Here is a 13302-nt window from a genome sequence, read left to right as displayed (position 1 = left end):
AATCTAGCTAACCAGCGAGGCTTACAGGTAGCCCGCGTTAGTCGCCTTCTTGGCCGTGTGCGAAGAGTTACAACATTCTTCCATAGGAGTTCCACAGCCACCGCAGTGTTGGCCAGCAAGCAGACCCTGCTGCAGTTGCCACAGCATAAACTAGTCACTGATGTCCAGATGGAACAGCACGTATGAGATGCTTGATCGCTACCTGGAACAACAAGCTGCTGTAGCAGCAGCTCTGAGCAGCCCAGACAGTAGAAGAAATGCGAGACATCGATACTCTTAATTGCAATGATATATCCGATGCAGAAGACATTGTAAAGTTGCGCTGAAGACGGCCACACCTGTTGTCTGTGACCAAAAACACCACGGTGTCACTGATGCCTCTGAAGTGCATGGTGGAGCAGAGCATGTCGCCCGGTGTAAATGACTCCCCGACCGTGGCCAGCATGAAAAACGCAATCCTACGCGACATCTCGGACAGGTACTCTACTAATGATATGCTTCAGGAGAGCACAGCACTAGACCCACGATTCAGAACCCTATCCCATCTAGATGGTGAGCAACAAGAGTCTGTCTATGCCCAAATACGCGAGAGAGCTGTAGGCCTACATTTGCGACGCAATCAGGTAATTACTTTCATTGGGGAAAAGGCTGTGTGTGTGTGTGTGTGTGTGTGTGTGTGTGTGTGTGTGGCAAAGCAGTGTCCCTGTTTGTGTTAAACTATGTAGATCTTTCTAAGAAAAACATGTCTTCTAGCTAGGCCAGGCTAGAGATGGAAATAGAATGTTTAAAAGTATCCAGGCAAAGTTTTAGCTTGCACTGTAACAAGCCACAAAAAACATATTTTATGGAACGGAATAAATAACTTATTGTTCAGTCACACTTTTTCATCTTGTTTTATTTATGATATCGTATCGTGACTGTATCGTATCGGGAACCCCTGTATCAAGAGGTGCATCGTATCGTGAGTTGAGTGTATCGGCCCATCCCTAACAAGCATAATATTAATATAGTTCAGTAATTATTATTACTTATTATTATTGAGTGTGGAACAGGACCTGACGTCATTCAATTGCGTAAGTTGGTTTAGAGTTGGGCTACTAGGCTACTTGTTTTTAGCCTAGCCTAGCCCTGTGAGGGCTACGTTGCTAGTGTAGCAACGCGTGTTGTTGTTTTGTTGGTCTCTTTGTAAAAATGGCAGTGTTTACATCTCCTGGCTCTATAGTAGATCCCATGCTGAAAATGCGTCGACTTGCGTAATGTGCGTCGCAAAAAATCTAGCTGCAATTGCGGCACTGCGCCGACGTGGTGGCGGGGGCGCTGTTTTCGCAAATAAGTTAGCTTTCGTTTTTGCTAGCGAAATAGCTGATAGTATGTTGGCTGCTCAAGGAGAATACATATTTGAAAGTACAGAATGCCTGAGAGCCTTATATTGCATTATATTACATTATATTTTGAATGGTCATCTGGTGCCTGAATATTGTGTTTTCCTTTACATAAATAATGACATTTCCACCATAAATTGATGCAGAAAGGGCACAAATTGGTGCATATCAATTCACCAGAATGCAAGAAATTAAGTGTTTGATGTTTAAGGACCCCCAGACAGCCCTGCTTCATGGGTCCCCCCCGATGTCAAACACCACTGATACCACCTCCGCCTCATTTTGAGCCAGGAAAAACCCTGATGGCCATGTTGGCATTCAAGTTGGCTAAACATAGCAGTGAGTCTGCCCTGTGTCTGGGGCTGTTTGACAGAGGCAGTTACAGTAGTAGTAGTAGTAGTAGTAGTAGTAGTAGTAGTAGCAGGTTGCCGAATTAAAGGTGTCTGTGTTTAATTGCGGGCCCACAGACAGCCCCCATACATCAGCTGATCATTTAAAGGGGCGGCCGTCTGAGTAATGTGCATGTCACACGCTGCTTTGTTTTATAAGAGCAGCAGCTATTACCCAGAGTGCTTTATAAAGACACTGTTAAACAGAGAGAGACAATACAGCCATTATTTTGGGGAAAATTAAGTGATACATTAACCGAACAGTGGGAAAAATAATCGTTAGACTAATCGACTAACCGGAAAAATAATCGCTAGATTAATCGTTAGAAAAATAGTCTTTTGGGACAGCCCTAATTCAGAAGGAGAAATTCATGAGGATTAATACCAGAATAAATTAGAATTTTCATTGTTAAAGGTGGGGGTTTTTGCGTTTAAGATATTACGTGATTTCTTGCCGATGATCAATGGCAGTCTTTGTGAATGTCGGCACACATCGAAAAATCAATTAATCGTTCATGCCAGCCACTGATTAATCGACCATGAAAAATGTTGAGTTATGCATATATCTAGTATGTGTGTGTGTGTGAGAGAGAGTGTACACTGAAAGTGTGTGAGGTACCTTGATGAGGCGAGCGGGGTGCTGGAAGGCGTCTCTGAGTTCCTGGGGGTCCTCAGCCAGCGCACAGGACTTATGGTAGAGCTCCTCTAGACTGGGGTTGGCCAGCAGCATCACCTACACCACATAACAGAGAGAAATCCATCCTGCCCATCAGTGTTTCATAGAATGGAAAACTTCACATTCACATTCATCTAAAATAGAGAATTGAACAACATAGTACATACAGTAGAAATCACACAGACTGGAGCCTACAGTGTCTTCAGAAAGTATTCAGACTTTTTACACATTGTGTTGTGTTATAGACTCAATTTAAAATGGATTAAATTAAAAGAAATTACCATCAATCCACACAAAACAGAATGAGAAAGCGACCAGTTTCCCCCCCCAGTAAATTAATTAAAATTGAAATACAGAAATACCACATACAGGGGTGCAAACTGGTCATGGTCCAAAAAGGTGACAGGAAAACAAGACCACTTTTAAGATAATTTAAGACCTATTGAGCAAGTATTGGTATTAGATTTGTTGATTCATTCAATTACATTTGTTGATTCTTTTCATTAGCAATGCTGGGTGATCTGTTCTGTTGCATATAGAACTTGTAAGTTAGCCTACTCTATCAATTTCTTGATTAATTTCCATTGCTTCTCAACACAATACTAGATATAATAGCATAAATACCATGCAGTGGGTCTGACTCTGGCGACAATAATACATTTTCCGGTCTGACTTTTTAAATAAAAATAAAATAGATTCTACGCAAGTTATTTTGGCCAGCTGATCAGCCATGGCAGTGAACTGGCAATTTCCATCTGGTGGTGGGTCAAGCCGTACATGCAGCTCCAAAGATTCATAGTCCTCCAGTCTGTCTGCATGTGTGCACTCAAGCAAAAGTGGATGCGGTTGCACAGACCTTGAAGATTTGGAGCGTATTTTCTCTTGCTGTCGTGTTGTACTTGTCACATCAGACACAAAGAACCATTTTTCTTGCATCTTGGGGTCTCCAGGAAATTGAAACTGAACTTTGTATTTTGAAAGATTTACATTCCGTTTCACAACTCTACCAGGCAATACCCGATACCTTTTTGAAACTCGATGGGCAACATCTTTCACCCTGACCAAGACTGCATCATTAACATGATACACAGATGGTGGATTTTGTTTAGATGCACGCCGGATCATCTGCTTACTACAGTGCTCAGTGGCTTTCTGCGCCCTTTTCCTCAATCTGTGTCGTTTCTTTTCAAACTCACGTTGCTCTTTCCTGGAGGGTAAAATAGTTTGTGGCTTGTTCACAGATTTGTTACGGACATTGGATGGAGAACCTACCATGGGATGTATTACCCTATTACTTTTCATCCCATTGTATACTTCAAATGGAGTCATCCAGTTTAAAACTTCCTTGGGGTCCTCATTTAGCACTGGAATAAACTGGCAATTGCTTAACCGAGTTAACTCCGCTCTGCTGACAATTCACAAGATCAAACATGATATTTTTCCTTAGGACTCTGGGACCTCTCTACCTTTCCTTGGCTTTGGGGATGGTATGGTGAACTCTGAATTATTCGGACTTGCATTGATTCCATCAGCTTGCGAACTGCCAGGTCAGAGTAAATAGAGAAACCTGACCTTATAGCCCAAATCATCTAGGAATCAGTACTCCAGGGTCTGATGAGTACTTATTAGATTGCTTAGAATTAGATGCTAGTAATGTGAGCCAATGCAACTTTGTACCTGTTTTAGTACAGGTATTTTTAGGCGGACAACCAAATTGTGCCATTTGGAGACATTTTGGCACCATCAGTGTATCAGACTCATGTATCAAGACTGTAAAATGGATTATATTTCATTGACATATCACTATACGTATAAATTGCATCCAAATCCAACTGTTTAGACTCTGTTTGCGTCCAGCAGGGGTCTCCTGTTCGGTTTTCTGGGCGTTCCTATAGCGCACCCCCCTTGTTTTCACACCAGCGCAGATTACGCAGTGAATTTACTCCCGAACCCATTGGTCAAAATGTCATGATTGACCACTCATTTGAAGCGTCAGAGCCAATAGAATCGAGCAGAGGCGAAAAAAAAGACTTTCGAGGACCAATGATATGATGATACGTCACCTGACATGAATACCGCGTGCTGATTCGCTGAACGAACTTATCGGGTTCTGGCGTTTGTCGTTTTCTGCTGCAAAACGTGAACTTGCAATGCCTTTACAATGGACATAACGGTTTTTGTGACAAAACATATTTAGGGTTCAGAATGTGCTATGTCTTAAGAATAACGCACAACAGTCAGTTGTTGTTTTTTAAAGAACGGCGTTTATCGTTTTTTGCAAATGAACTCATGCTCAGGGGTTTTGTAGTCTGGCCGGGATGTTCCAAGCCAAGGTATGATGGTATTATGAAGGTATGACATGTTTAATATTGCGCATTACTGGGATGTTTTTATTGCAATTTTCAGCACTTTACCTACTTGTTTTAAGTTAAAGAATGTTAAATATTGCACTTAAAAGAAACGTATATCCATTACATGGCTTTGTTTAACTCTGAAACATGAAAAGTGGAATTCTGCTTTTGCCAAAAAACAACCTTTTAACAACAAAAGCACACATTTTCAATAGAGTTAAATTTTGTAAGATACCTGTATTTTGTTATTTTTACTCCATCAAAACAACCCAAGTGCAGTTTGATTGATATTACCTGGAATGCACAATTTAAAAAAGAACATAATTTATGAAAATTAACAAAAACTGAGATATCTGTTTTTGCAAATGAACTCTTCAGATGTTAAGCAGAGTGCAGAAAAAAACGTGTTTTGTATTGTTTTCAGTCTATTTCTGCAATAACTGCACTTTATGGATGTTTAAACTCGACGAAAGTTGACATTACTCCCCGTGAGAGTAACAAGCACCGCAGTGCACTCGGTACATTTAAATGCTTTGAAAAGTTGCATAATGTTAATTGCCAGACAAGGCATTTTTATAACAATAATATGATCCCCTGAAGGAATGAGTTATCAGGTCTTCAGAATGTCTCCTAAACAAGCAAATTGCCATTGGGGGCTTCATAACTTGAGAAGAAAGCAACCAAATCAGCATATAAGTGGTCGATAGAAATACTATTTAGTTTCAACAGAACATGCAATTCTGGAAATATGTTGGAGAATTAAAATGCTTTTTATTTATTTATTTAATTTATTACAATATATTAGTCAGATTAATTTATTTTTTGTTGTAAAATTAAGAAAGAAAAATAATCGGTAGGTACAGTCCTAATTTGACCTATTTTTTGGTGTGGACGTTGCATGCATTGAATGCTTTTTTTTCATAATACGCAACTTGACTTTTTGAAGTACCATATTTTCCGGAATATAAGTCGCATCAGTCAAAAAAATGCGGCATTAAGAGGAAAAAACACATATAATTCGCACTGGACTATAAGTCGCATTTATTTAGAAATATATTTCACAAAATCCAAGACCAAGAACAGACATTTAATCTGGAAAGGCAAGTTTATTAAACTACAATAGCACACAGAACAACAGGCTGAATAGAAGTCCGGTATGTTAACATAACACATTAACAGTTATTCAGCTACACAATAGCATAAAGAACATACCTGGGAGGCTGAATAGGCTAAATGAACATAACAAGCCAGCGAGTCCAACAAGCAAGTTACCAGTAAGCAAGTTCACCAAGCTCCCGTTTGCTTAGCTTCAACAAGCTAATGTTTTAGATAACTTCTTCAGGGGAAAAGGAGCAGCATATAGTTGTCACAAGCCCAGAGCGGCCCAGAGCGCCCTCTGTTGGCTGTAGACGGTAATGTTTAATAATAATAATAATAATTTATTGGATTTATATAGCGCTTTTCCGAGGCTCAAAGACGCTGACAATATAGGGGATATGGGAAACACAAAAACAACAAGTAACATGGAACACAGAGTCAGCGAACGGGGAGGGGGGGGGGGTGGTGTAGAGTCCAGTGTCGATGTTGCTGGGAGCCTCGATGGATGTAGCGGCGGCGGCGGAGAATGCCTGCCTTGGTGGCGGCGGTGGCAGCAGCAGCAGCAGTGAGGCGATGGTTGTGGTTCAGTGAGTGTAGGTCAGTGGCAGTATAGGTGAGACGAGAGAAGGGCAGGGGGAGGTGGGGGGCAGGTGAGATGGCCGGGAGTCCAGGGCAAAACGACAGGAGCAGCAGGAGGGCGAAACCAAGCTGGAGATGAAACCAGAGCGACAGCGCGGTGCCGCCGTTGCCGTTGTCATCTGTATTGCCAGCCTGGGACCGAACCCGCGCGGCCGGCCAGCCTAGCCGTGCCAGCGACCAAATCCCGCAGTAGTGAGTGAAGGTTGGGAGATGGCAACCCCCGAACCGGGGAGGGAGTGGTGGCTACCTCCCGGGACGAGGGTAGTAGCACAGCACGGCCAGGCTAGCGATGTCTGAGAGCGGCGCGCAGCGGGTCGGTCGGCAACACAGAGCCGGGGGACAGGAACGATGAGGCGGTGAATACTGTAGTCCGGTAGTGGAGGCGGTGAGTACTGTAGTCCGGTAGTGGAGGCGGTGAATATTGTTGTCCGGTAGTGGAGGCAGTGAGAGGCGGGAGATGGCGGGGGGGAAAGCAGCGGAGGTCGGCGAAAAAATCAAACAAAACAAAGTGAAAAACAAGAAAAATAAAAAGCGGAGACCTCCGGGGAAGACGGGCACACAAAACAAGGTAGACGCCGAAAACAAGAAACCATAGACACTTTTAGGACAGTTTACTCCTTGGTTCATGTCAGTCAGTATGAAATTATATATATATATTGATATATAAGTCGCACCTGACTATAAGTCGCAGGACCAGCCAAACTATGAAAAAAAGCGCGACTTATAGTCCGGAAAATACGGTACCCACTCGATATAACAAACAGTTTTAAGATCACTAAATACCTATAATTTGTGAATTGAATTCACTATATGGTCCGCCATAGGCTACTGGGTAAGTGATATATGGCTTGTAAACAAACATACGTTTTAAGATGTGTTCAAAAGCAAGGACTGTGTTGTTTAGATGTTATCTAATTATGTGTAGTTGTGTGTTTTTAACATGTTGATGTTTTATCAGCATGTTGTGATGTGTGAAACATGCAGTTACAGTGGGGTGCAACAATTTGGGCACCCCCAGTCAAGTGACAAGCAAATCTAACCTCTAAATGGTACAAAGTTAAACATGACACATTTCATCACATTTTAAAGCAAGATCCATTTAAATATTACCTTATAATATTTGTAACTTTTCACAGTTTCAAAATAATAAAACAAGCTTGGGAACCCTGTCAGCTAGTACTTAGTAACTCCTCCTCGGGCAACTATAACAGCTTGTGCAAGCTGGAATTTTCCCCCATTCTTCCTGGCAGAACACCTCTACCTCAGAAATATTCTTCGGCCTTCTTGCATGCACTGCATGCAAAACCTTCATCCATCTTTCCTGGAGGTACTTCATGGTTGATTTTGAGGTATGATGATTCGAGTCATTGTCTTGCTGGAATACCCAACCTCTCTTCAACTTCAATTTCTGGACTGACTTTTGAACATTAGCCGCTAGAATGTCTTGATATTTGGTGGAATCCATTCGTCCTTCCACCCGCACAATATTCAGGCATGAAAACAGGTCGGGGTGAAAAAGGTGAGAAGGATATGAGACCCGGATCCTGCTAGGGCAGTCGGAGACTGAGAGCCAAAAAAGATTATTGGGGTACCAGAAAGAGACACATCATACATGCGGGCTCACAAAAGCTCTCCCTCTCACTCTCCCTCACTCACACACACACACTCCAATAGGCTACGAGACCAGTGGCGTCATTTCAGCAAAAGCCACGATATGGCATGGTACCGAATGGGGGGTAGAGGTGGATTTTTTCCCTCCAAATCAGTTATGCAATAGTCAATTTTAGTGAGTTGTTTCTGTACAAAAACTAAAATATGAATGTATAATTAAGTGCAAATAAAGTATCTTTACATGTTCACATGTAAACATACACATATGTTGTATAAGAAACTAGACTGACAACTTCTCATGAAATGCGCAACAGTGCAGCTTTAATATAAGCTAGTACAGTGTTTCCCAAACTGTGGGGCGTGGGGGGTACTGCAGGGGGGGCGCGAAAAAAATAAATTAAATAATAATAATAATAATATATATATATATATATACGCGATTCATGTGCATCCAAGCTCAACACATATATACCATATATCTGCCATATATCATACTTCCGTTATATATCATAAAATATGATGATAAATACATATAAAACGGAGGTATGATATACAGTATATGGCAGTCTCACGCGCCTGTCACGTCTCCAGTACATTAGAACTTCGCATCCTTTGATACATATGGCGGGATGTAAGGATCTTGTAACTTCGCAAACATTGGCAAAATTGAAATAGTTTACTCTATGTTCAACTGCCGCGGCGAAGTTACAGATCCTTACATCCCGCCATATGTATCAAAGGATGCGAAGTTCTTATGTACTGGAGACGTGACAGGCGCTTGAGACTGCCATATATGTGCCGTTTTATATGTATTTATCATATCGTATATCATATTTATATCATCGTTCTGTCACCAATTTCTTCACCAAGGAGTTTCACATTACAGTTTCAGCCCTTCACGCCTGCGCACCTGTTGCTTCTCTTTTCTGTAGCCCAAACAACCATCAACGGCCCATCAAAATCTAATCGTTCGAACGTTCAACGTGCGTTCCAGACTAAAGAGCCGCTCCGCTCCGCTCCCCACCCCCCCGCCCAAAAAAAAAAAAAACTCATCGGATCTATATGATTCAGGGAAGTCACCTATTTTGGATTCAAAACGGCTAATTTCGACAAAAGGTGAGCGATTATCATGCCTGAATATTGCCTGTGCCCCCAGTTGCTACACAACCCCAAAGCATAATGGAGCCACCTCCATCTAGCATTAAAAAGGGCTAACTTCAGTGGCTTTGTGTTTGGTCTCTGTGGAGGCTGTGTGTGGCATAGTATAGAGCAGGGGTCGGCAATTAGGTTTGGCCTCGGGCCAAATTTTTTTTGAGCCACTAGATGGCGGGCCCGAACTTTTTTTTTTCTTTTTTTTTTTTTTTTTCCTAACACCAGGGGAGCCACCCCTCCTAAATTTCGTTGTTGGGTACCTGTACTGTAGCAATGACAATAAAGACCATTCATTCATTCCATTAATTCATTCATAAGTAATTGATTGTTAAAAAATGTGACACATTCTAATGCTTTGACTTTTCTTTCGAAAAATGTACACATCGCTAGTCAACTAACACAGCTTGTTTTGTGAGCCTGCTAACAATGTAAAGTAGTGTTGTAGTTAACTAGGTAACAATGTAAAGTAGTGTTGTAGTTAACTAGGTAACAATGTAAAGTAGTGTTCTAGTTAACTAGGTAACAATGTAAAGTAGTGTTGTAGTTAACTAGGTAACAATGTAAAGTAGTGTTGTAGTTAACTAGGTAACAATGTAAAGTAGTGTTGTAGTTAACTAGGTAACAATGTAAAGTAGTGTTGTAGTTAACTAGGTAGCAGTCCAATCCATTACGTTGCAGTATTTTGGCTTGACTAGCAAGTTTGTGTTGTGATTCTCAACAACGTTGAAACGTAGTTTCACCCTTTTCCATAGTTTTGAATAATAAATGTGTGGACTGACGATGTAGCGCAGCCTAGCTTATTCTAATAATTATTTAACATACTTTCATTCTGATTGATTCCCCCCTCCTCCCAGACAAGGTCACATTATTATTGGATTGGTTGTTTGCCTGCCGGGTGAAGTTAGCTAAACATTTAACCTGCTAACTAGCAAGAGAAACATCATGTCACTCTCCAAAGGTGTAAAGAGGAAAGTTGACGGTGAAAACAGGGCATTTAAAGAGGAATGGACAGCGAACTATAATGTTCATCCTACCTGGTTTCATCAACGCAAAGCCGTTGTGAGACTCACATCTTCCGTGCTCACAATGTTCCCTTTCTTTACATGCGAGTCGTCCTTTTCCTCAATGAATGTGATAAAGACGCACGAGAGGAATCGATTGATGCAAAAAAAACCTTGAGAACTGCCTGCGGATTAAAGTGACGTCCATATAACCAGATATCAAGCAAATACTGACCGATGGGAGATGCCACTTTTCACATTAAGTGAGTACCAAGCCTGTCGTTATTGTATTTAATAACCTAATTGTATTTTGTATATTTTGAATGAATGGCTCATTGTAATTATTATCCCTAATAGCGTGTTTGCTCTGTCTTTTCAGGAGCATAGGCCTATGCACCACCACCCCTCGCATAAGCGGATTACTTTTCTTTCTTTTCTTTTTTTCACCGATTTTGTTGTCAATGTTTTTCAGAATATTAAACTGAATTTGCTTTGTTACTGTTCATATGTGTGTTGCAGTCACATATACGTAAACATTACGTTTGAATTATTTACTGAGCTGGTGTTATTTTTTTCAAACCACACACGGCTATTTCAGCACTACACGTTGTCCACCTACTTATGATTCACTATGAGGGGTTCAGCGTCAGTGCGCTTCGGTGCACCCCGCTGCCTGATTATCTGTCCCTGTGTCATTCACTCTCAACATGGATAAAAGTACAATAAGCATTATTCAGGTGGAGGTAGATTCTCTATTCGGACATTATAGGCGCTATATGTGGGACTGTCGGTCGGATATTGTAAAAAAAAAAAAAAAAAAAGTGGATTCTCCAAATATTCTGCTGGGCCAAATATTATTGGTGATGGGCCAGCAATGGCCCGCGGGCCGCCTATTGCCGACCCCTGGTATAGAGATTAGATTCGAAGGGTGTATGAACGGGTGTTCAGACTTGGGATTAGCCGTTCTGTTACTGATATGAACAGGGATAGCAAGAATTGAGAGTCCCAGCTTTATATCAGGAAGGTCAAAGGTATCAACTCTATGGAAGCAGGGACTGTCAGTGTCAACTGGTTATGGGTGACATCAGGGGGGTCACCTGCGGCACCGGGGTGGGTGTTGTTGATGAGGCTGGCGTCTTCTTGCTGTGTCGGGGTGGGGCGGTGGGCGCTATTGGTGAGGCTAGCGTCCCAGGGAAAGTGGGGCCAGGTGTTCTAGGGGTGAGGGCCACGCCTCAGAGGGGAGAGTGACTCAGTGAAGGGGTGTCCTGGGGAGTTAGGGGTAGAGTGGACTTGGGGGATGAGGGCAGGGAGGGGAGAGAACAGGTAATGAGGAGAGGAGTGGTATTGATGTCCTTCAGAGTTGAGTATCCAGAGTTACCCAGTGTGAATAATTCAGCTGTCTGTGTTGAGTCTGAGGAATCCTGCGCTGTCGGCCGTTCAGTTGGCTCAAGAGCAGTGGGGGACGGGGGAGCAGAGTTTATGAGGTTGAAGAGTATATTGTTTGTTAGGTGATATTCTCCCAATCTGTTTAAGTGGAGGCCGTCTCTTCTGAATAACTCTCTCTGCCTCCAGAAAATGTTCCAGTGGTCAATACATTTCAGTCCTTTAAGTTTGCACGTTCCAGCGAATTTAGTCGGCTAATTTCAAAGTGACCTCTGCCTACCGTGGGGAGGACTCCTGAGATGACTGTTTCAATCTCAAGCTTGCCAAGTTTATTGAAAAGTTCTATAAAATCACAGCTAGGGCTTTGGTCCATCTTTCACCAGCTGCAATTTCAAATTCATCATTTGAAATTGGCGGCTTTGTTAAAGCCCTACAATGTGATTTTGAATCCTGCGGTAATACTGTGGCAACATTTTGAGATGGTTAAACAGTGTCAAAGATTGTATACCACCCAACTCTGAGGGCTACTAAAATGTGATTCCGAATTTTTTTCTCATATATTGGGATATCATGTTGGTATTATCCGGACAGTGGAAAAACGTAATTTCATATCTCCCAAAATTCCAATTCCAAAATTACATTATTATCCTTGCCTTAAGATGGACTCAATTCAACTTAGAGTGATTTGTTGATGACATTTCTGCATTTTAGCTCAATTTAAGTGTCATAGCAAACAATGTGATTATTTATGTACATGAGGTACATAATTACTTAATAAGTACTTAATTTAATACACTTAATAAAATAAGAAACATGTTTTTTTGCATGATGGTTTGTCATTCTGGGGTATTGTGTGTAGATTGATGGAAAATTGTTTTAATTTAATCCATCCAATCTATAACAAAAACAAAATGTGGAAAAAGTGAAGGGGGTCTGAATATTTTCTGAAGGCACCGTATGTAGGTAGATCCATGTCAGTGAGATAAAAGAACAGCATGATACTAGCCCTACTACCACTCTGTGGTTACCTTGGCGCTGTAGGTGTGGTTGGCGTCAGGTGGGTCCAGCACAGCAGTGTTCTTGATCAAAGAGTCTACCTCCTTATGCATGATGTGGAAGTTACAGTAGTTGCCGAACTGGAAGGGTCGTGACAGGGGGAAGGCGTCCACCCAGGTGAAGACGGCGTCAAAGAAGTCACTGGGGATGTAGAGGCTCTGGTAGCGTCTCCTCAGCTCCATCATGTCACAGTTGGAGCTGGAGAGGAGAGAGAGAGCACACAGTCTAAAAGCTCTGAGAGGCATCTCATCATCTCACCATCCTGCATTCAGGTAACCATCTCTTCAATCTGGAGGTACCGTCACTACCATACCAATCGATAGCTCAAACACGATCAGATACGATCATCGGTTGACCCACCCGTCCAGGCTGAACTTGGAGAACTGTACAGTGTAGCGGGGGACCACCCTGCGGGGGCGTCTAGGGGAGCGCTCGCGTCTCGGGGAGCGGTCTCTGGAACGTTTGCGCGTGGGCGAACGCTCTCTCGACCGCCTGCGCTCACGGTCTCGCTCACGACTACAGAGAGGGAGGAAGGGACTAGCCGTCAGTTTCAATTAAGTAAAA

The 13302-nt window shown here is 42.3% G+C and overlaps 1 protein-coding gene across 1 annotated transcript in view; it reads right to left on the bottom strand.

Annotated features, from left to right (window-relative positions):
- The window catches only part of ccar1 (cell division cycle and apoptosis regulator 1), a 53974-nt gene that overhangs the window by 18310 nt on the left and 22362 nt on the right, over window positions 1-13302 (bottom strand). Inside the window, exons 12-14 of the mRNA XM_080548752.1 lie at window positions 13099-13254; window positions 12711-12936; window positions 2391-2504 (exon numbers count right to left, since the gene is read on the bottom strand). Coding sequence (XP_080404878.1) covers window positions 2391-2504; window positions 12711-12936; window positions 13099-13254 — 496 coding nt within the window. The remainder of the gene's footprint in view (window positions 1-2390; window positions 2505-12710; window positions 12937-13098; window positions 13255-13302) is intronic.

The sequence above is a fragment of the Nansenia antarctica genome (assembly GCF_963989245.1).
Source record: "Nansenia antarctica genome assembly, chromosome: 1".
NCBI classification, from domain to species: domain Eukaryota; kingdom Metazoa; phylum Chordata; class Actinopteri; order Argentiniformes; family Microstomatidae; genus Nansenia; species Nansenia antarctica.
Note: the sequence above shows the minus strand (reverse complement) of the source record. Positions and strands in the feature narration are given on the sequence as shown.